The following is a 24,309-nucleotide window of genomic DNA, read 5'->3' as shown; positions in this document are numbered from 1 at the left end:
GGGGTACATGATGTAATTTATATTATAACCTAAAAAGTTATTTTTAAAAAGTGGCTTAAACATTGAAGGTGCAGCAACCTGGGGTTTTTTTTGTTTGTTTGTTTGTTTGTTAGGTTGGTTGGTTTTTGGTTTTTAGTGTGTGTGTGTTCATCTTTGCTTTGATCCAGATAGAGACTTCTGCTTTCTCTGGGGTCTTGCAATGGAAAGACACTATAAGGAGCTACCACCTACCGAGACTTAACAATTATAGTATAAGTGAAAACTCTACATTGTTGTAAGCCACTAAGATTTTTAGGATCACTGCAGCGAAGTCACCTAATGCAAATACCAAGTTGTAAATAATAAATGGAAGATATAAATGTGATAGTCTTAATTCCCAATCACCTTTACTTATATAAAAGTATATTAAATAAATTATCTCAATATATACAAATAGAAACTATACACATAAAAATCCCATATATAACACCTTTAAAATTAATATAAATATATGCAATGTTAACCATAGACACTTTTAAGTACCTTAAATCATAAAAACTCAATGTAGTTTCTTTGTGTAGTAGTCTTATAAAAATAGAGTTGGCTATCAAATCTTTACTCCCCACCATTGTCAGTTAAAGTGCTAAACTGTAATACGTAGCAGAAAGTTGCCCCAAGCAGAAATATTCTGCATTTAACACATTAATATGAAAGTCTGCCAATTGCTTTGAACTTTCAAAAGTACCTAGAAGGGGGGAAAAAAAGAAACCAACTACTACTTGACAGAAGGACAGCTTTAGAAAAGTCCATCCAATTTCCTTATACTGTCCTGTAGCCTATGAAATCAGCTTCTCAAAGGTTCTCCCAAAAGTCCACCCTGTTTATATGAAAGGCATCTGTCTTCTGTTGACCTAGTGTCTTCCTGAGTGTAGTATATAATACACAGTCTAAAGCATTTGTGCAAAAGACGCCGTAGTGTTAACCAGTCCGTACCGTTCAGTACATTCGAAAGTGGCAAATGCTAGTGTCGGAATCAGTGGTGGCTGGAATAGCAGGTCACAAAGGGAGCCTTTCTGAACCAGGGTCTTCAAGCTCTGTGTCCTCTGCTCCCATCAGAGGTCTCGGTAACAGTGCTGTTCAAGGAGTGCGGTAGTTAGCAGCCTCAGCCTCCTGCCTCTATACAGAGCGCAGCGGGGAGTTCTCCTTCCTTTTCTGCCCGGCTCTGCCATTTCTGTGCTTGCACAGATATATGGACAGGAGGATGATAAAGATGGTGATCACGAACACCACTGAACCCACAATGATGAGTGTCTCTGAAAAAAAAAATCAAATCAAAGTCAACTTGGAGGCTCAAATCCCACTGGCAGGTAGGCATGACCCCAAATTGCACCCTCCTGCTTTTTTGAAGTCTATTTCTTCCACCCTTTCCTACCATGCTTAGATTAAGAAAGAGTTTACCTGACCTCCTATGCTTGAGAGAAACTGACAGTGGATGGCTGGAGCATTAAATGAGCCACCCAGTGCTCCTCGGCTAGAGAAGACCCGCCAGAGCCGGATGTAAGAGCAGGCCTTGGAAATGCAGACAAAAGGGACCCCGAGTTTGTGGCAGAGGTTATAATAGAAGATGAATGGGAAGAGCAAAGAGACGAGCCTACTGCTGCAGGAGACGAAGAAACACTACCTGGCTGGTGGAGGAAGGAGGTTTCCTGGAAGAAGCCTTGGAAATACCTCAGAGGACAGAGATGAGGCAGGGAAACGGGCAGAGGCTGAGGCAGCAGAATTAGAGCAAGGCTTAGGAAGGGGAGCCTGGGGGCCTGTGGTCAGGAGCTGGCCCGGGGGTGGGGCCCAAAGGAGGGGGAGCTTCCTGCCAATAGTAGTAAGAGGGCAGAATACTTAAATGTGTTCTTGCATTTAAAAAAATATTGTTTGTTTTTTAGGTTAGCATTTAAGGTAATGGGTTTAATTATGGCATTTTCATAACTACACGCAATTAGACTTTGCACTCATTCATTCCTTGCTCCCATGCCCCTTTGTCTCTCTCCAATCCTCCCCCTAGACAGGCTACCCCTCTTCTTTCTTATCACATCTACCCCATTATCCCCCCTTAAAACTCTCTCTTCTCTCTCATATCCCCCTTTCTAGTTTCATGACCTACACACACACACACACACACACACACACACACACACACCCTGTATTAACAATTCTTCATAGGTGCCCTGAAAATATCCATGTCCAGAAACCACTGCCCCCAGATCACGCTGTCAGGAGAAACAGGCCGAGATGGCTGTGACTGGAGACTTAAGCCCTAGCTGTGCTCTGCATACCCAGTGGTCCATAGAATTTGGCCCATTGCCCAGGCAAGTGTTTGATAACCAAGGGGCCCACATGGAATCATTTCTAAATGCCTCAAAGAGAACCCAAAAAGAAACCCTGAAAAGTCGTTTCTCCCCGAACGTTTGCACCGAAGAGGTACATGTTGGGGGCAGCCCCGCCTCCCAGGCCACTGACAGCCATGACCACTCACCTCCCATTATGTTTTTCCAGTGGTCCGTGCACTCGGTGCTGCTTTCTGGACTCTTTTGGTTATCTTTCCTGGAGCGAATCAGAGCGTGTACAGTGAAGCAGTAGCTGCCGTCTTGTTCCGTTTGAACGAAGAAGTCATTAGTGTCTGTATAGATTGGTTTCTGTGAAAAGATGAGAGTTCTTGTTTCATCTACGCTCAGAGTGACTTCTTTCCCCTTATTTAGTCACCGAGGAAGGCAAAAAAACAAAAAAAAAACAAAAAAACCTGGACTCTAAGCAAAGTCTATGCTGACATCATTAACAGAGGAGGATTAGAAGTTACTTGGCTAATCAGTAACTCCTGATAACTGCGAAGGATGCCTGCACCAGAGGCTGAAAAGATACAACTTGGGTACAGCCAACTCTGTTCAGCCCCCTTTTTATCTGTAGGAAAAAGAGATAGAATCACTGAACCCATGGGTAAAGAGATTGTTACAAGGCCCTGGGTAACAATCCCAGCATCACAAAGCAGCATCCTTATGCACACACATGCACGTGCATACACAGATTAATTAATAAGTCATTTTCCCCTCTGGGATCCCCAGTATGAGGGTGTGGGAGAGGACAGGACCCTTGGAGATTATCCGGCCCAGCTTGTTGGTTGTGAAACTGGAATCTCTGAAAGTTCCTGCCCAAGGGTACAGGGCGACTAACTCAAAAGTGGCAGGAGAATGAGGACCTGTCGTCCACACCACCACGTCAACCCCTGTTCCCCTACATTTGAACCGGGAAAGAAGTGGGCTGCGGAGAATCAAGGATCTATAAAAGAAGGCATAAAAATGAGTGAAAAAGTTCTCACTATTCCTGTGCTTGTCTCTTTCCGATAAGAAAGTCCATAGCTCAAGTCCTTGCCAAAAACATCCCGCAGGGTGAGGAATGTGCCATTCTGCCTTCTGACTAGCGTAGGAGTGTCTTCCACCGTCACGCTCAGGTTCCGGCCAACTTGTTTAAAGTGCTGGATTACTGGCTGTCCGAGCTTTGCTGAAACGGAAAGAGACTAATTACCTTGGTTGGAAATGAGAACCCATACAAGGAAAAGAGCACTGAGTTATCATAATTGACAACTCCTCCATTGTGCACATAGAACATCTGCACAGATGTTCTATCTGTACAGAATCAGCTCCAGTAGCTGGGATCCTAGAGCTGAGTCCCAAGACAGCACACAGCAGCGCTGTCCTCTGGAAATACAAGAAGAGCTTTCCTCAGTCATTAGAAAATGTGGGAAGGAGCTGGTGGAATTAAAGTTAATATTAAACTTCCATTAATATTAAACCTCCATCCCCATCCCCAACACACAAACACACAAAAATCTCATATCTGGTGGCAGGAATTCTCTGCATTTCCTTATTAGATGGCAGGCTAGCACGTTGGGATAAAGGTGCAGAAGAAAGCATGGCTCATGTTCAAACCCAACATGAGGGAAGCTAGCCTGGAGCTGGCATGTATTGGCTCATCTTGAGACCAAAGGGAGCTCAGCCAATTGGGGAACCAACGTGCCTAATTACAGGCACAAGTGAGCGTCCCTGTGGATCTGTGCTCATTTGGGGGAAAATCCTCAACTAGGACCTCTGATCTGATGAAGGGATAGAAAATTCAGCGTGTGACGTGTATCCTGGCAGAGCGTCCTATGGAAAAGCCACGAGCCCAGCCTCGCTGCACTCTCCAACCGGTTACTGGTAGAAACTAGGGGTAGACCGGAAGAGACAGTGGATGACACACAGTGATCAACACACACAGGTTCACATTCTGTGACCCACCCGCCACATCTGCAGAGAGTGGGAGACGCACTTATTAGACGCCTCTCTCTGCGTGTGTATAGAGATATATGTTTAATCTAATGGCCAGTAGGGACCACAAAGCACAAGAATATACGGGAGACTAGACCAAGAATGAAGACATTGCCAACCAAGCTACTTACTGTCTCGGTAAGGTAAAAATTCTGGGGCATTTGCTAATGGCGCGTCCCCAAAGTAAGTGTTATTTGGTGGGACAGATAGGACCCTTGCGTGGTAGACCAGGTGCACATCTTGCATGATCTCGTCTGTGAGGTCACACTCGGTGTCTTGGGTTAAGAAGCATTTGCTCTTCCAGTCTCTAGATCCAGAGCTAAAAGAAGGAAGGAGAGAAAGAAACGGGATGTCAGGGTCTGTGTCCACCAGGATGGGTGGCCCTTCTACCACCACCACGCTCTGTGCTACCAACTGGCAGCCACAGGGAAACCTGAAGAGGCATCTCCCACCCTTCGTGTTTGATGCATGAATGCATGCTCACCCAGAAGCCAGGCTGACTCTGCTGGATTCTTTTAAATTTTTAATTAATTAATTAATAATTTTTATTTTATGTGCATTGGTGTTGGCCTGTATGCGTATCTGTGTGAGGGTGTCGGATACTCTGGGACTGGAGTTTACAGGCAGTTGTGAACTGCTGTGTGGGTGTTGGGAATTGAACCTGGATTCTCTGGAAGAGCATTGGTGCTCTTAACCATCGAGCCATTTCTCCAGCCCCGCCCCCATTTTTAAAAATGCATGAACGTGGAAGTTTAGAGACACTGAACAACTTTCAAAGCCATACATACAGTAACCAGTGGCAGAGCTTGATTTGTTTGCCGCATCTCGCCACATGCTAGCTGTGAGTCCAGAATGAGAACACACAAAGAGCAGAGAAAACCAAAGCAGGCAACACCTGCTCAACCGAGTCGGAGCCTCCGAGGCCAGAGGACAGAACTTGCTTCCCCCTCCCCCCACCCTACTGCCACCGAAGCTCTGAACACATGGGCACTCTTTGGACCAAGAGTTCTGGTTTTCATCTCTCTACCAAGCAGTGGGACTTGGGTGTGTGCTGAGTGTAAGGCTGCTACCCTTTCAGGGTGAAAACACACTTCCCATGACCACACTCATGAAAAAGAATCCAGCATCTCTTTAAAGAGATTACAGCACATGAGGGAACCTGAGCAAAGGGACCAGCATAATATCCGGCATATAGGGATGTTGACTATCCACATATGATGACCGTGACAGGATGTAATTATGTGGGAATCTATTATAGATAGACTTGATTATTCAACATAGATCTAGAATATGATACAACAGTGAGCAGGGGAGTCACATGTAGATTCAATTATCTAAATCCGCACAAAAGAGGCACAAGGGTGGATTCTTCAAAAACATAGCCAGACAGAAAGAGCCTGGGTACAAATATCCTTTATCCTCAAAGTCACAAGCTAACTTTAAAATTGGAATATTTTATCTTCTTGTATTTTTAAAACTTCTATGATAAGTATAGAGAGGCTGTTTAGATCCAGAATGACCAAAATGCACCTTGATTCCATATCAAAATCCAATGGTGGTTTTAATGGTTTCTTTCCGCCAATAAGACAAACATGTTGTTCAGGGGCTAGGTTCTGAGTGAGGCCATACAACCGAGAGATATGGTGTTTTGTTCTGCCCAGCTCACAAGTAGGAACATGTGCTCTCTGAAAAAAATTTAGGACAGGTGCCTACATCATCCCGTGACAACAGGTCAAAGAGAGGACAGTTCTCCAGTGAGGTCCTCTGGGTGTCGCCAAGAGCACAACCACTTTAAAAGTATTCAAGGTCCCTTTAGGTTAGTGAAAAACTCCCCAAATTTGGAAATAAAAATCCCTCCTAGTTTGCTGAGGAGTTCCAACAGCAAACAGACACTCACTAATTGAGTTAGAGACTGTGTCTGGACACTTCTAAATTCAGTTTCCGAATTCAGCACACACTACGGACTGGATGGCACAAGGCACGGCGTGGTGCTGAGGCTGGGCCTCGGAGGCTTCCCAGCTACCACTGAGCCTATTTTCAGAGAAGATGCCGTGGGCTCATCCAAGGGGCTTTGGCACCACAGAGCTGTCCTGGGTCTAGCACCATAGACCCACAAGCTTGGGGGTGGGGAGCAGGGTCCCCTGGTTAAGGTGCTGCCTCCTCCGTGGGGAGACGAGAAGTAAAGGAAATCCAGGAGAAGTAGGGATGAGCGAGGTTTTCCTTCCAGCCTTGTTTCAGACAGACAGAGATGTGGCACACTCGGTTCCAGGCAGCCTGGGCAATCACCAGGAGCCGTCAGGGTATGCCGCAGGCTTCCCAGAGCTGTCTAGAAACATGGCTGCTATGATTCCCTTAGCCCTCGAATCCCCTTTCCCCTGAGAAAGGTGAAGGGTAGCTCAGGTTTCAGGCACTGACTGATGGAAATGCTTCCAGGATCAGCCAACTCAGAAGCAAGGGCCTGCCTGAGGAGGGTGACCTGGCCTGCGGGCATCCCTAAGTTGTGCCCTGAGCTCTCGTGTTTGTAGATCATAAGCCCTACTAGTCTCGATAATGACCTCCCCTAAAAAATTACTGCTAATAAAGTTTAACATTTTAAAAACCAAGTCAATGCAAGATATATTCCCAATGTCATTACAAATAAGATGATATATTTAGAAGATAATAGCTACTCCCAAAATCTAATCTTTTTATCTAGAAGGAAAGCATTTCCTAAGGCAAATGTCAGGTCTATATAAAGGAAATTGATAACTTTAATAACTCTCAGCTATTAAAATATGAATTGGCAAGATTTGAATTTGTTTTGAGTCAGGGTCTCACTATGTAGCTCCAGTTGGCATTGAGCATATATGTAGCCTTGAACTCCTAATCCTCTTGCTTTGTATGACCAAGATGTGCAGGTGTGTTCCACCATTACCAGCTCAACTAAATTGGGGGGGGGTATGGATTAAGGATGGGACCCAAGGTTTTGTACATGGTAGAAGAGGATTCTACCACTGAACTATATATATCATCAGCCTTTGAACTGATAAGTTTGACTACAATGGTAATCATAGATTATGAAATTTCTTTATCTCTATACATCTATATGTATACATATATACATGCATGCTCACACTCAAATTCTCTTCCCTTTTGGTTTGGCAATAGTCATGGGGCTCATTTAGAAAAACAAAACAGTCATTTAAAAGACCCACACCTGAGAGTTGTATCCTAGTACTATAAAAGGTGTGGAACAAGCGGAAACAGCAGAACCAAGAAGCAAAAACATGCTTGACTTTTTTTTTTTTTTTTTGTGATGCTCTTACATCTTTACGTCACCACTACTGAAATAATGTCCACACCAGGCAGCCTCGATTTCTCAAGCTCCTTGCACATCTCCTAGATCCTATCAGAAGCCAAAGGCATGCCAAGAATGTGTGAAAACCGTCAAAGGAAAACATGGCACACCCTGATACTTAGATTTAAAGTGTTGAATTACTTATTCCTGAGAGCTGTTAATCAGTGAACAGGCTTGAATGAGCCAAGCAGTCCCCAAATGGCAGAAGATATAGATAGTCCTTTGGTGTTTTCTAAACAGCTCAGTGAGTCAGAAATTTGGCTTCCACTGAGATAATGAGTACAACCAAAATTTGATTCCCAGAGTCCATAGATGAATGAATCAAATGCTGCTTCAGGGCAGTGGAGACACTGAGATTCTTCCTACCTCTCCCTGACATGCCAGGAGCCCCGGTCTTGACATCTAGCAACCAGGAAAAGTATATTGGTGCTTATCGGAGGTTAGCTGCCATTTATCCAATATAAATGCCTGCGTGACTAGGCTCACCTCTCTACAGCTTATACGCACTTACTACTTTTCCTATAATTTCCCCCAAATAACTAGACATTACATTGTTTTATTTATTTCTTTTTTAATGTTTAGTTATTTATTCTGCTACAGGATCCCACATATTGCAGGATGGCCTGGAACTCCCTATATATAACTAAGACTGACCGTGAATTTTTAATCTTACTGCTTCCACCTCCTGGGTGAGACCATACCAATTCTGTGCAGTGCCAGGAACCTAACTCGGGGCTTTAAGTGTGCTAAGATGCACTCAGCAAACTGAGATAACTCCCCAGCTCCTGTCATACCCATTGAAAGTATGGAAATGTCTCCACCTGATGGGACATGACAGTGCCTGGCAAAATACCATGAAATCGCCATCCTTTGCTGAACAGCCCGACCTAGCAACAGTTTTAAAGAGTCAGTAAAGTCAAAAACATTATCTTTGCGTTTTGAACTTAGCTTACGTTATCTCAACAATGTAGACATAACCGACGGGCTTGGGTTCCCACTCCAAAATGGTCTTGAAATTAGTTGACTTCCAAGTTAGATTAAACGCCTTCTGTAGAGTACCTACAAAGAACACAAGAGAACTATAAGTGCATGCACACGTCTGCGTTCATGAAACACCTACCCAGCCTCCGCCAACAGAAGGAGCACATTTTCAATGTCAATTACAAAACGTCCCTAACTTATGAAGAACAGAGGCGGTGTGTGTGTGTCCAATTTTTTTCTAGACTCATATCGTGCTCCTGGTAACATCCACACCACGGTCCGGGGAAGTAGCTAAAGACCCTGAAGTCCTTGTTTAAACTATTTAAGGGAAAGCCCACTTTATAGCGAAGTGGAAAGAGGACCCAAGGTCTACATATGTGCCAGAGACCCTTCTGACGCAGGATCAAAGTAGACGCAAAGACGGGTTTGAAAAAGTTCGAAAGAGAGCGCGTTCCACACAGGTAAGACGATTCAGGAATGTATATAAACGAAAAAAGTCAAACTTGACAATGTAATCTAAAATATCTCTACACTGAAACTCCCACAGAGAGCAAGGTATATAGACGACCCACGTGGCACCTGTCACGTGGTGGGATGCCATTTCATTAAAAATACTCTGTTATTAACGTCTCTGCAAGTCCTCAGGATTCATTCAGTCTCTGCCTCGCCCCAAACATTGGGTAGATGTGGGGTATGAACTCTGTCTTGCATGAGTTTATAACAGGATTGCTTATATCAGATCTAAACTAAAGGCCACAAGAATAGCTGTTTACTACGGGAAGGCGCACACCTAGTCAAAGATAAAATGCAAGCCACGGAAAGCACACAGACTTGGACAGAGACGGATCCACGCACCCGCTACCTTCAAGGGCTCAACTTCCTAGGCAGCTCTTTCCTCAAAGTCAAAGCAGGAACCACAGATCATTGTGCAACCGTGGTAAACGCACAGAGCAGGCATCTCCAGTGGCGGCAAAAGCCCGGGTCGGGCATTAACTACCTCCCCGTCCTGTGTTCATTCAAAACCTCAGGACAAGCGCAGCAGCCGAGTCCACAGGTGCGGCGGGACACGTTAGGGTCCCCCAGGAACCACAGCAACCCCCACTTAGCCAGGTACGCCCCCCTCTATCCCGTGTGCTCTGGGCTCCTCATGATCAGTGCCACTCACCTGCAGCAGGGGCCACCTGGACGAAGAGGCAGCCGAGAAAGGTGGGCGCAAGCGCCACTAGGAGGCGCGGGAGCACGGGGATCGCCATGTCCTAGGGCTGGTAGCGGGAGGTCGCAAGGCTTCGGTGGCGACGCGGAGGTTGCGCTTTGGAGGCGATCGGGGGGGAGTGGGTGATGGGTACCGGCTCTACCCAGGCTGCCGGGGTCCGCGCGGGGCGCGTTATAAAGGGCAGCGCGGCCACGGGAGCCTCTCCACCCCGCGCCGCCTCCGCCGAGGCAGGCGACTCCCCGCCCCCCAGCCCCGGTCACTCGTCTTGGCGGTGGGCGGCTCCCGGTCAATCCACACCCCTGCCCCGCCTCCTCCCATAGGAAACTCCGAGACCCCGAAAGGGGTGACTCACCCGTGATTCAACAGCGCCGTCGAGCACCCAGCTGCCCCTTCGGCGCAGGCGGATCCAGGTGCTGTGGACCCAGGCTGCCGGGGCCCATCCCTGGATGAACAGCCTTGGTGGCCTGCGAGGGAGAAAGGAGTCGTGTTGAAGGGACCTGAGTTGAAAGTTAAGGGAGCCTTACGTTCACTTTGCTTTCCACGTAGGTTGCGCCCTTAGCAGAAGATGTATCGGGCTCACCGGACCATCCCCAGTAGACAAGTGCAGTTCCAAGACTCTGCCCGAGCACCCCGTGGTTAGCAGAACATTCAGTCAGTCCCTTGGTACTTTATGCAGGGCGATGCAGTAAATGCACGTGTCTGCTGTGGACAAGTGCCCTGGATTAGGTCTAAAGGCCACTTGGCATCTCTCCCACCCTCAATCCGAACCCAACTTCAGAGAGGGACTGAGGAACTTGAAGCCTGGGAGAATCTGAGCTTGGCGTCTGTAGTTAGGGGATTCCAGGAAGGATGGTTCTCACGTTGAGGAAGACAGCAGTGGGTTTAGAGCGAATTCCTCCAAAATGCAAAGAAACAAAAAATGAAACTGAAAAATAAATGACACTGGGGCTTCCAGTTGTTTGTTTTCCTCTCTAGATGCCGGGAATGGACCCAGGAGGCCACCCGTGGCAAGCACACCTCTGTCACTGAGCCTAGCCGCAGCCAGGTGTCGTGTGCAAGCTTTGGTTTTCTTCACGTGTTTCCCACCTTCCTTTTCTAGGTTTTGCTGTGAAGCTGTTCGGGTCTGAGGACGTCACAGATCATATTGGTAGCATTTGGCCAACATCCAGGCAAGAGATTTCTGGTCATTCCTTGTTGAGTATTAAACTTATTCCTTCCTTTATAGCAGTGGTTCTCAACCTTCGTGACGCTACGACCCTTTAATACACTTCCTCAGGTTGTACTGACCCCAACCATAAAATTATTTTCGTAAATGGCAGTTTGCTACTGTTATGAACTGTAATGTAAATATCTGCGCTTTCCTATGGTTTTAGGTGGCCCCTGTGAAAGGGTCATTCAATCCCCACAGGAGTTGCGAACCACAGGTTGAGAAACACTGCTTCCTACAATTTTTTTTTCACTTCCTTTAGTAAAGTCAAGCTCAGGTCCACCTTGTAAGCTCCGAGAAGTGTAAAAAGGCACTAAACTGTTGTCACCCTTACAGTGACTTTGATTAGGCTTCCCGATTATGTCTGAGAACAGACAGGGCAGTCCTCGACATCCTTTTACAATACCAACCCTGCGGCCAGCCGCTCCTGTGGACTCACTGGCCTAACGGCACAACGTAGCGCTATCTGGTCCCTTACGCCAGGGGCTGTCCTTCTTGCCTTCTACTCCCGATCGAGCAAAGGAAGATTGCATCAAGAAAACGGTTCAGAGAATGATTAATTTTTCCATTCACAGACACTCAGAAGTGTTCTGCCGTGGCGTGGAAAACACTTGCAATTTGGGGAACTTATTGTTTGTCGGCAGAAATATCCTGTTGGCTATTCCCTAAAACACACATGCATGAAGACACGTAGAAAGCGCGATTTCCTTTTGCATAACCAGTGGCGAAATGTAGCTGATGAGGAGTCTGCAAATGACCAGGACTCTCTCAGCCCTTCCTGTGCACATTTATAGAGCATGCTCCCAGCTTAACCGATTCATCAAGCACTTGACATAATTTCATTGTGCACTCACACATCAGTCTACCCCCATTCAAGCTTTTCTCAGCGGGTGGGGGAGCCACGTCTTTCCCCTTTAGCCCTTAGCACAAGTTACCAGCTCTTAGAAGGTGCCTCGCAAGTTTGAATCAATGAAGATTATTGTGCAGCCATACACACAGCTGAAAGTTTTAATTAACATTCAAGAGACGGACTCGGTCCCTGAAGCTTTTCTGTCTAGGAGCCAGGCAGTGAGCCGTTGGGGTGAGAAAACGCAAATCTATGTGAATCCAAAGGCACCAGCACCGCTGTGCTGTTCCGTGCTGTTCCACAGCGGGTCCTTTCTGGCTCCCAGGACTTCCAGCTGGAGGAGAGGTAGTTTCAGCACAGAATAAGGAAGTCTGGGAGCTGTTCTTTTTTTCTAGCAGCCTACATTCTTGGGTGATTCAGAATCTGCCTAGTCATGGGTTGTGAACAGACTGTTAGGCTTAGGCTTAATGGCTGTTTAGCATAATTTCCTCAAAACGTCTGTCTTCCTAGGGAAGGCACAGGTTAAGATTTATGACAAAAGGTAAAATTAGAATAATTATTTTTTTTAAAAAAAACTGTTATATGCATGTGAGAAGGGGAAAAGAGCAGTTTAAACCCTCCCTAATGCAGGTAAAAGGCAAAATGTGAGAAGAAACCAGAGGGAAGAATTCAGAATTGGTGAGAACACAGAGTTCTGAGTGGGGGAGAAAAAGTGACTCAGCAAAACCAAAGAAACATCTGGCAGGGTTAGTCATGGAGAAATTGCCAGCTGTGACTGTGGATTTTGTGAAAATAATTATCTACTATCCAACAGTTTATGCTTCTACCAAAATTAGTAGCAAACCTGTGCGATAAGAATTTGCTTCCCTGCCTGTCCAATCTGCTTCTGCTCACCAGCCTGGCCACTCACCCGGCCAGCTATTACACAGCACCGAGATTTTGAAAAGCACTGTTCGTTTGTTTTGTTTTAATTATTCAGTTGGTTAGTTTTGAGACAAGTTCTCATTAGATAGCCCTGGCTAGTCTGGAACTAGTATAGACCAGACTGACCTCCAACTCATAGAGATCTACCCACCTTTGCCTCCTGAGTGCTGGGATTTAAGGCACCTGGCCAAAAAACAAACAAACAAAAAAACCAATTTTAGAGAAAAATCTTCAGTTTAAGTATTTTTTTTTAATCTTCAAACTAAAGGTTTAGTAGATTGCCTAATAAACACGCTTTCATGGTGATCAATAGTAAACATTTTATTGTGCACATGCAATGATGATAAATTACAAATGGATCACAGCTATGATCTTAGTAACAAAATCCGCTGAGAAGAAACCTCTAACCTGTACTTTTATCGATACAACACCATGTGGCTTAAAGCTTTGTAGACTAGCCCTTTCTGCGAGAATGCTTCAATCCTTCACTTCTGAGACTTGTGAATTTGATATATTGAAATCATTCAACAGATCTCAAATGCCGAGCAGCTGCTGCATTCTGTGCTAGAATGTCCGGAATAAAACAAGAAGTCCCTCTTCTGTGAAATAGATCATCTTTCCTACTTGGGTCAAGATTTTAATGGTATGAATGCTTTTCTGTCAGCAGATGGGCAAAAGAGAAAACACTTTCAGTAGTGTTGTTTATTGATAAATTTTCTCCTATTTCCTCCCAAGGAAAAAGACTTAAATAACCTGTCACAGTCAGTCCTTCTAACAGGCATTTTAAAAAGATTTGCGTTATTTCTTAAGTGCGTGGGTGCTCGCGTGCGCATGCGTGAGTGAGTTCCGGTGCCTGTGGAGGCCAGGAAGATGGAGCTGGATGTCCTGGAGACAGCGCTGCAGATGGTTGGAAGCCCAGCTCAGGTCTTCTGCAAGAACAGTACATCCTCTTCACCACTGAGCCGTCTTCCCAGCTCCAAACAGGTACCCCGCACTCGGAAAATTACCTACGGGTTTGAAGATTCCTTGAGTGAAACGAATGAATGAAATAACCAGCTCGAAAGCGCGTGTGCAGGACGCTTTAACCTTATTTGTATATTTCCTTGGTGACATTTCCTAATAGCCTAGCTCCCTGGTGTTCTACGTTTTGAAGTCTGTCCAGTCACTTTTGCCTTTGATGCTGCTGCTTCATCTTTCCTGAGTCAAAAGTTCAAGAGAAACCCTCAAGGCAGAGAGTAACTCTCTAATAAGTGAATATATATATATATATATATATATATATAGGCATATATATATATATAGAGAGAGAGAAGCATATATGTTAGAGTACCATTTGTAACATTTAATTGGTTGTAATTATCATTTTAAGTAATTATCGTTTAACTTAGCATGCTGTTACAGCACACAGAATGGCTGTTATTCTCTACCATTAGGGGAATAGCAGGAAGCTATAGTTAGTATGTGTGTGTGTGTGTGTGTGTGTGTGTGTGTGTGTGTATATATATATATATATATATATATATATATATATATATATATATATATCTTGCTTCCTCGCAAATTCCTAGGTAGAAATCCTAATCCTCTATGTTATGATTAAGAAGTGGGACCACTGATAGGTAAACAAGGTCAGGGGTGGAGCTCTCATGAATGGGATTAGTGCCCTATTAAAGGATTCTGTGGAGCGCTCCCTTCCTTTCCTCCACATAAAGGCACAAGGAAAAGATGGGCCATGAGTAAACCAGGAAACTGAATCAGGAAGCCAGTCTCTGCTAGGCACCAAATCTATCAGAATCCTAATCTTGAACTTATGAATATGCAGGACCACAAGACATAAATTCTGTTGTAAAGTCATTCAAAATATAGTACTGTTGTTGGTGAGTCAGAGCCGTCTAAAAAGATGCAGGCCATATGCTACGGAGGGTGTTCGGGGTAGCTTGGCTGTGAACAGTTTCTCAGAATTTGCTAACCTTTATTATTCAATAGGCCTTGTGGCAAGCCTTAAGCTTGGACCTATGTTTTAAGAAAAGCATTTATTCACTTCCTACCACTAAGGATTAATCATAACTTAACAAATATTTTATTGAGAGATTACCACATATGGGACAATATACCAGGAACTATGTTCGAGTTTGTTTTGGAAAATAGCCTATACGTTAGTCGGGGTGAAAAGGTGAATACAGAGCCCTTACAAGGAAAGAGCGGAGCTGAGATCTGCGCTACATTGCTATGTCTCACAGTAGACTGAGAGCATGCTGGGAGACTGCTTTAGCTTTGGTAACACACAGGTTTCCCGGCACACAGCAGGCTCCCTCGTACTTAAAGCATTGTTCACATCATAAAAAGCTGCTCAGGACCCTATGGAGAACTCTCTTCCACCCAGGTCATCAGAAAAAGTTCTTTGAAGGAAAGCGGAGTTTGGGCTATATCTTCGTCCACTTGGGCTACTCTAACAGAATACCTTAGTGCTCACTTGGTAGCCTATATACAAGAAGAAGAGGAGGAACAGGAGGGACAGGGAGTGGGGGGAGGGAACAGGATGGACAGAAGGAGGAGGGGGAAACACCCTCAGACTGCATAATTTACAACAACAGAAATAAATCCCAGTGCCAGAGGCTCAGAAGGCCAGCTGTGAAGATGAAAGTGCCAGCCGATTCAGGGTTTTTCAAAGGCTTGTTCTGGGCTTCACAGATGGCAACTTGTGTCCTCACAGAGCAGGGGAGGATAAATTATCTGCCGCCCCCTCCCCTGCCTTTTCATAAGGGCATTGGTTCTTTATACTTTAAACTCACGAGGACGAGATCTTTTGACTTAATCCCCCCCCCCCCCCAGAACCTCCCACCTCCCATTGATACTATTACACCCTGTGTGAAGTTCCAATACATGAATTTTCACCAACATTCAGATCATGGTTAGCTGGAAAGGAGAAGAGCAGAGCCAGGGGACAGAGGACTGAGGTCTGTGGGCAGAGGGGTGTGGGTCAGGTTTTGGAATACAGGAATCCTGTAGATGCGACAAGTGTCTCCACATTAAAGCCCCAGTGCAAAGAGACTGGTGTCATCAGACTATCCCAGAGGAAGCTCACTCTTATGGTTATAAAGTGTCAGCAGAATTGAAAAATTGAGTTGAGGTCACATAAAAACAAACAAACAAACAGAACAGGGCCTCTGGCCTACACAGTGGCAGGACATCAGCCAAGAGGACAGCTGTAAGCAGCCATGAAAGAAGGAGTGGTGGGGGTCTAGTGATTGACGTGGGTGGGACGGGAAGAGCGAGGGGCAGGTCTGGGGATATAGGAAGGCATCACCACAGGTCAAGACCACACAAAGGTGGGCAGCTAGGTTGAACTTAGAGATGCTGAAGCCGAGGGACCCCCTGGGACTGCTAGCATAGAGTAGGAAGTGGGCCATAGCTCAGAGGGGGAATGAAGCCGGAGGGAGAAATGGGAAGCCATGCTGGACAAAGTCTCCTAGAAGCATCTACAGTGTTAGCAACCCTGAAACAACTAACAGAAGCTGCTCAATCTGATGTAAAGAAGCACGTTACAGTTTATGAGCCCAGGAAGCTCTTAGAACCAAAGAAACTAAGGACTGGAGAGATGGTTCAGTGGTTAAGAGCACTGCCTGCTCGTCCAAAGGTCCTGAGTTCAATTCCCAGCAATCACACGGTGGCTCAAAACCATCTGTAATGAGATCTGGTGTCTTCTTCTGGCCTGCAGGCAGGCAAAACACTATATACTTAATAAATAAATAAATCTTAAAAAAAGAACCAATGGAATCTTCTCCCATATCTCCTTTAGTTTCTGTGTTGCAGTGCCTAGAAGTAAGTCATCAGCAGCCCAGTCTCACATCCTCTTGGTTTGGCACCCTGGGATACACTCACCAGTACTACTGAAGGAGTCTGGTTGTCCGTGATTGAGGCTGGAACTGCTCCTCCGGCAATGTTGCCAGAGGAATATATGTGACCTATCTTGGAGTCAGAGAGTGGGTCTGAGGCCAGAAGAACAGGTTGGTAGAGTTACCGGGCGGATGGTGCATTTGTGGCTTTCCTGAGGTTGTGAGAAAAGACCCTGGCAAACAGCGAGTTAAAGGTAAAGGATTTCTATTTTCTTCTTCAGAGGCAGAGGTGTCCATTGAGCAAAGAAGCAGGAGCATGCGGCTGGATTGGCAGTTAGGAATCGGAGAGATGGAATTTCATCCATTCACAGGAAGCAGACAGTGGGAGCAGGAAGTTGGGTGAGGCTACAAATCCTCAAGGCGCGTCCTCAGTAATGTACTTCCTCTAGCAAGGGTCTTAAGGATTCCATAGCCCCGTAAACAGTACTGCCAGCTGGGGACCAGATGTTCTAACACATGAGCCTATGGGGACACTTCTCACTCAGACCCGCACAGACAGGAACAAGAGCTACTGCTGGGCCTACAACAAAGAAGTCCTTGGTGTGTGACTGAAGGAGGAAGGTGGCCTGAGAGAATATGGAGGACTATCCAGAGATATGGAAAAGGACAGGAGATTAAAGATTGCAGAAAGAGAAGACCATGAAACTTAAAATGGCAAAAATCCAATTGTATGTGAGGTTTTAACAGCTACTAAAGGACACAGCCACAAAGGATAAATTCACATGAATCATGTCAAGCTTCTCACGTCTTTGGATTATCAAGAAAGGAAGCTACTGGTGACTTGAGAGATACATATCAGTGATTCAGACAAATTTCCCAAATTTTTTTGATTTCTTTATCATCAAGGTTACTCATGGTGTCCGTCTAGCTCGCCCTGACCTAAGTCAGCCTCATTCATCTAGGAATTTGCCTTTTTCAGTACTTTAAAGCCTAGAAACATGGTTTGGTGTGAAATTATTTATGGGGAGACATGAACAATAGTCTGCTCACCCCAGATAGGGAACTAGTGACAGATCAAAGTACCAATACAACCAAAGTCCAATTTGATAACAAATGAGATTGGGTTTTTTTTTTTATGAACGTATGGGTGAAGTGTTTCTTACAGAAGTAAGGATGACTTAAAGACAGCTTTATTACCAAAGCCCACCCTATCCTGAAGGAAGACTCAGAAGCTGGGGCCTTGGAGCTCTCTGCCTAACGTGTAACCAACTTGACAGGTGGGAGAGTCTCTTCTCCTCAGCTGTCCCATCTCTTCTGTTTCTATAACCATTGGGAGAATAGAGCCTTGTGAGTCTGATAAGTTTCAGAGACTTCCTGAGACTTCTGAATTGTTTATTTCTAAGTCTTAAATAGTCTACCTTAAGGACAGGCAGATCTCTGAGACTTCAAGGCCATTCTAGTCTACAGAGTGAGCTGCAGGACAGCCAGGGCTACACAGTGAAATCCTGTCTCAGAAAAATAAAACAAACCAACCAACCAACCAAACAAAAACTCAAAAATGTCCTAAGTATTGGAGGCTGGAGAAATGGCTCAGCAGTTAAGAGCACTTCTCTCTCTCTCTCTCTCTCTCTCTCTCTCTCTCTCTCTCTCTCTCTCTCTCACACACACACACACACACACACACACACACACACACACACAAACACACTTTCCTGAGTATTTATGGGCTTCCCTCCAGGATGAAATTTTTTAGTTCAGAGGAAATGGCTATACAACTCTCAAATGCTCAGATTCTACCAGTAGGGCTCAGACCATAATGAATGAACAGGTCAGGCATGGTTACAATGGTCTCTGTCATGGGCAGAATCGTCTCAGAATCTAGAAACTCTACAAAGAACTCTTCCATGACATCATGTCACCAGTGGAAGAGCCGATGATCAGGAAACTCAGAGTGGATCTCAGGACCAAGCTATGCTCTTCCTGCCATTGAAAATGGCCAGAAAATACCATGTATTAGCCACTAGTATTAACTCATTTAGTCTTTACAGTAATCCCATTTGACACAGAGAGAAATTTTCATTTTATGATGGGTTAGCTGAAGCCCAAGGTGGCTGATCCAGTTGTTTTGATGTTGCACAGCTGGAAAATGAAGAGCTTGGGCTGCACCTAACCATTGGTGCTCTAGGAGAGCACTTCATGACCACAGTGCTCACTACCCGTCTCGCCGAGTGTGTGACATCACACTCGCCATGGAAGCACTGTAAAAACTGCAGCGTGGATTCAAGCCCATTTCTTTTCCATCCTCAATGTCCCCTGCCTTGTGAAGCCAAAACTCTCTGGAGTTCCTGGCTTTCGAATACGGGGATTTTCTGAAAGAAAACCAAGCCAAACCTGCCCTTAGTCAAGAAGAAAGGGCTCTTTCTTTTGCTTTGTTTCCAGCTTATTTTGTTCTTCTATTTACGCATTCAAGTTGCATTCCTACCCGGAACAGAGAAGAAAAAGAACTTGTACCTGAAAATGGCTCATTTGCCCTGGGAACATGGCATCAACGCCCCCAGCTGTGTCTATTATTCATTGAGAAATATGGGTCTTGATTTCAGCTGATAACCTGGGGGAGGAAGGCCCCTCAGACTTGCTAGTGGAGTTTCTGAGTATGTTTGATTGCGCGCACTTCCACATATCCTCCTGACATCCCACATCGCTCCTCTTCCCCGTCACTTCGTGTCTCTTTATCATCGTGACGCCACCACTCTGGCTCAAGATAGGACGTGTGATGTGGTCACCTGCATTTGCTTTGCTCTATTTGTTCAGTGGTTCCTCCTTACCTGAGAGCTCCGGAGGGAGTCTCCCCAGTCCTATCGCTTTCTCCTGTGAGATGTCCAGTAGCCCGGCTACTGACTTGTTTCCACCAAGCCACTCGCTTCCATAAACCTAGTCTAGTCTTCTGGTGATGACCTCAGAGCCTGCCTCTGGGACAGGTTGAAGGTTTCCTTTTATCCTGCCCGTGTATATGTGTGTGTGTGTCGGGGGGGGGAGGTAGAGAGAGTCTGTCCCACATGTGTGTGGGTACCTGCAGAGGAAAGGTGTTGGATACTCTGCAGCTGGGGTAACAGATGGTTGCGAGCCATCTGATGGGAATCCTGGGAACCGAACCCTTGGAAGAGCAATGCTCACTCTTACCTAGTCAGCCACCTTTGCGGCCCCATGGAAGGGTTGAACAGCTCTGCTTCCTGGGTGTCAGGCCACCCTGTGCTCTTGCTCTTGTTCTGCCACCTTTGGAGCAGTCTAAGAAAACATGTCGTTGGTGTCTGCAGAGCCCACAGCTGACTGGGGCTGAGCACGTGTGCTTTTTCTCCCTCCCCTCCGAGGCACTTGGGCATTTAATAGCAGCTTCCTATCATCATTCAGGGCAGTGACAGGAGAACAAATATCCCAAGTTTGTGAGAAGATTTAGGGGACAAAAGAGAGAATCTTAACTTTATGATCCAAGGAGTATGGAGTCTGGATTGAAACAAATCATAAACAGCTACCGTAAATCTCCAAATACCCCAAGAAGAGATCAAGGAAAACTGGATGGTAGATGAGAGAAAGTCGTCTGCCTGCCTCCATAGGTGATACATTACAGCACAGACTCTCACATCCCAGCGCTTGATTCTAGTTAGGAGGGAGGGTTGATCACGGCCTCCACCATGATGGTTGATGAAGACAGCGGGTGTGTCTAAGAGCACACGTGTGGGTCCTTCACAGAGAAACCCACACACTCTAAAACACCCACGGGAATGGCTTCCTCCAATCTGGGTCTGCCTCTGCCTCTTTTCCTAACAGCTGTGACACCCCTCGTAGCACAGGCTCGCTCCTGGCCACCTTTCATCTCTGAAATGATATGCTACCTTCCCACACGGGCGCATGAACATACAGTTCCAGGATTTGCTTGTAGTTGCTGTGGAGGAATGTTCTGGTCTTGGCCTCCTTCTGTGCCTGTGACCTGTTTGGCAGGATACTAAAATTCACTTTAGTCAGCATTTCAAAGAAATGATTACAAGTTAGACATTTACTGCAGTTCATCTGGGAGCAAAGAACACTGAGTTATGAGGTCATGCAAAGTAGCCGAGTTGTCAAGATCGAGTGCAGATATGGAAAAGAACAGCTGTTCTTGACACTAAAGGAGAGGTGTGTGTGTGTGTGTATGTGTGTGTGTGTGTGTGTGTGTGTGTGTACGTACTGTGTGCCTAACCATTTAATTTCTCAGAGTTTAAGCTTCTTTGTCTATACCAGGGAACATGGGACCAGGGCTTTGATTTTGTACTCTGTACTCTGCTAATTAAAGCCTTGATTCTCTGGGTTGGAACTTAGTTTCACGGCTGACCTGTGCCAAGTGTATCGAGTAATGATTAAGCCCAAGTTGATCTTAAAATTTTAGTTGCTGTCATTACGTTTAATGATTATGATTAATAGTTCCTCTGAACACACTTCTGAAGTGACTTGTTGACGGTATTCAGGTGCAGCGTGGGTCTGAGAATTGACAGCCAGCTTGGCCTCCTCATTTCTTCTCATTGCAGTTAACTCAGACACTGGGGCCATTTGCCTGTGGGTCTGGATGTCTATATCAGTGCTGGCACATGCAGGAATTATGGTTGCGTGGTCTTACTATGGTCCTCTAGGACTGAGACTCAGCACTGTCCCCGATCCTGTGAGGTCTACATTATTCAGCTCTGGACAGACCACTCAAGTGGGCACCCCACACATGAAGGGACCCGAGGCTCCGCCCCTGTTCATGAGTACCATCGCTTTCCATTGTAAGCAGCCATGCCTACCATGCTGTTCTGAGAAGGGCCTTGAGGACGAGAGAACTTGAGAGGTGCAGGCCAGAGAGGGAGGCGGCAAGCAAGTGTCTGGGACTATCCTTGCCCAGGATCCTTGCAGGCAAACACTCTGCTTTCTCCCTTCCATTGCCAGCTTCCAGCCTTGTAGCTCTTCTGTTCTCTTGCTGACCGTAGAAGGCCTGGTGAAGTTTCCTCAGCAATAGGCATCTTCCATTCCCACCTTCATGAAGCACTGCTGAAATCAGCAGGGTGCCCTTCGCCTGGCTAGTCCATAAACAAGTCACTCTTTCATCAGAATTGATAAGGTGTGTCTGGGCCACTCATGTTTAGTCATTAATAACACTCTCAACATTTGATTTATCGCTCATGTAAGCCCTGGGAAGCAGTTACTCCAACTACCCTCACTTTCCCCTTGAGAAAACTGGATTGCCAAGACTAACGCCCTGCCTGGATCAGGGGCTGGGCTGGATAAAGCTTCTGCTCGCAGCAGTCTGGCCCCAGAGTGTGTGAGCCTCCCACCCCGCCCCAGCCTGCTAGCATCTAAGCCTAAGCTCCCAAAAAGCACCTCGCAGGAGAATGTTCTGCAGGGCACCCTGAGTCCCCGCGGAGCCTAGGGTGAGGGCAGAACCATGGCTCTAGAGCGCTGTGACACACTCATGACACATATTGAATTAAGAGTGTTGCTGAGGCCTGGGGAAAGCCTTCGGCTTCGTGGGGAAGCATTTTTCCTTTCAATCTCATCAGGCTAAAAGGATTTATATATTAAAGTAATGACTCAGACTTAGAAAACTAGTAAAACGAGTAAAAGTGCCTTTGTTAAAGAAAAAAAAATATGCTGGCTTCAAGTGTTCATGGCCCATGGGAGACAGGGAAAATTTAAAATCCCTTTTCGTTTTATTCTGTTTTTCTCTAATTGTCTATTCTCTCCAAAGGTGAATTCAGCTTTGCTGTTTTGTTAACTCCAAAGGCATTAATGTTGGCATAGTGTTCAATTAACACTGTTGGCATAGTGTTCAATTAACACTGAGGGAGGGCGGAGGAGGGATGCTCCGGTAAGTAGACCCGCCCTTTCCAGCACCCGCTCAACTGCCCCAGCCACTTCAGTCAACAAAACTCGTCAAAGAAGCAAACAAGCCCCCAGTCTACCCAGCCCTCGAGTTCATTTCCCAAACACTCCTTTGAGTGATGTGTGGTATTTTGACTTGGCTGTGTGAGCCAACGACAATAGCTGGTTTTATTATGCAACGCCTAAAACTTCACTGAGGACTTCAGGTGCTGAAAGCAACAAAAATCCTCAGTGTATATTACAGTTACAAAGCAGTTTCGGATGCACACCAGGTGGGGTTCTTTTCTAAACAAATTCCCCCCAGAATGAGGCAGCAGGACCGTGGGATGCTGGGGTTAGGAGGTCAGCCCTGGACAGGCATAAAGGAGACAGACTGGTATCTCAGGTGGCCCCTTGGAGTTTCCCATTGCAAATCCCCATGAGGTGGAGGGCTGGGGAGATCTCTGCAGGACTACTGTGGTCCTGTTGTGCTTTTTTGAAAGAAATGGATGAAGAGCTCTGTACAAAACGCCACTTGATATCCCACATCCTGGAGGAAAGTGGAGACACCCAGCTTACATTTTTGCTTATGCTTTGAAAATACATAATCTTTCTTTGTGTGTAAAAAAAAAGTAAAAGACCAGCCTGGTCTACAAGAGCTAGTTCCAGGACAGGCTCCAAAGCTACAGAGAAACCCTGTCTCGAAAAACCAAAAAAAAAAAAAAAAAAAAAAAAAAAAAAAAAAAAAAGTCAACTTTTCAAAGCAAATTGGTATTCCATTTTCTACACCCAAAATGGCTAGATTAGGATGTGACTCATTCCCTCTTATGAAATAGAGTGTGTCTGTGCCCTAAAATCCAGTAGCATCACCCTAGGAATGCAGCTTTGTACAGAAAAAGAAAGTACCATGTGTGGAATAATGGAGCCCTTTATCAACCATGTGAACACTTTTTTAAGAAAAGGGTTGGCAAAAAGTTTATCAAGTGAATATTTTAAAAATTATTAATAGGTCAGAAATACATTATAGTACTGGGTTAAATTACACAGATACTTTTTATAAAGCATTACTCTAAGAGAAGAAAATCAGATGTCAATGCAAAACCTGGTCTCTATTCTCTGCCTCGTTCCGGGTGGGAAGAGCCAGACTGTGAGGCCTCTGTGGTTGAGAACCAGAAGAAGGCTCTTCAGGACCCTGGAGAAGCTGGAAGCCTGTCTTGCACGGTCTGGCTGTTCTGAATCCTGAAGGCACTCTATGAGGAAAAGGTTCTCCCGTGATGGCCGGAGAACTGCAGAGGTAGCTCAGTCCAGCTTCCCAGGGCCCCGACCAGTGTCCACCCCTCCTCGCAGAAACCTATAGAGGAACTCTCAGGTCTCTGGTAACAGTGTCTGGATTTGAAGTTGCCTAGACCCTCCACTATTGCCTTGGTGAAGGAAGGGAGACCGTTTTTAAAGAACGTGCCATGTTTACAATGCCAACACCAGACACCCAGCTGGCACATCACAGATGTTTGTTGAATGGAGGAGAATAGACCAGAATCTAGAAGAAAATGTAATTGGTTTTGTGATATTATCTCTATTAGTGGAACAGTTAACATGTGCCTCAGAACTAAGTGAGGAGAGGTCAGTCTTTAACAAAGGGTGATGGGAAAACTAGGTATCCACACACTGAAGATTAAACTCAATCCATGGCCCATGCACCGCATAAAAACAAAGTCTGAATATCAGAGCAAAAACAATGTAAGAGAGGAACATGGGGGAAATTTTC

General features: G+C 45.6%; 1 protein-coding gene across 2 annotated transcripts; it reads right to left on the bottom strand.

Annotated features, from left to right (window-relative positions):
• Window positions 1-361: 361 nt before the first annotated feature.
• On the bottom strand, window positions 362-10,555 carry F3 (coagulation factor III, tissue factor). Of its 2 annotated transcripts, XM_038311358.1 has the most exons (8): window positions 10,443-10,555; window positions 10,215-10,326; window positions 9,815-9,958; window positions 8,622-8,727; window positions 4,463-4,650; window positions 3,344-3,525; window positions 2,507-2,666; window positions 362-1,292 (listed from the first exon to the last, which is right to left on the bottom strand). In XM_038311358.1, exons 3-8 carry the CDS (start codon window positions 9,900-9,902, stop codon window positions 1,156-1,158), a joined length of 861 nt encoding a protein of 286 aa, XP_038167286.1. In that variant the 5' UTR covers window positions 9,903-9,958; window positions 10,215-10,326; window positions 10,443-10,555; the 3' UTR covers window positions 362-1,155. The 2 variants fall into 2 exon arrangements, with proteins under 2 accessions (XP_038167286.1, XP_038167285.1); XM_038311357.1 differs by having other exon boundaries at window positions 9,815-10,326.
• Window positions 10,556-24,309: the final 13,754 nt, after the last annotated feature.

Source organism: Arvicola amphibius, chromosome 14 (genome assembly GCF_903992535.2).
Source record: "Arvicola amphibius chromosome 14, mArvAmp1.2, whole genome shotgun sequence".
NCBI lineage: Eukaryota > Metazoa > Chordata > Mammalia > Rodentia > Cricetidae > Arvicola > Arvicola amphibius.
Note: the sequence above shows the minus strand (reverse complement) of the source record. Positions and strands in the feature narration are given on the sequence as shown.

What these genes read in the sequence shown, in the direction of transcription:
- F3 (XM_038311357.1), bottom strand. Translation starts at nt 9,902, where the DNA reads ATGGCGATCCCCGTGCTCCCGCGCCTCCTAGTGGCGCTTGCGCCCACC. An exon ending in CCAGGTGGCCCCTGCTGCAG is followed by an intron (nt 8,728 to 9,814) that starts GTGAGTGGCACT and finishes TGTTCTTTGTAG; the next exon opens with GTACTCTACAGAAGGCGTTT. An exon ending in CTGGAAAAACATAATGGGAG is followed by an intron (nt 1,293 to 2,506) that starts GTGAGTGGTCAT and finishes TTTTTTTTTCAG; the next exon opens with AGACACTCATCATTGTGGGT.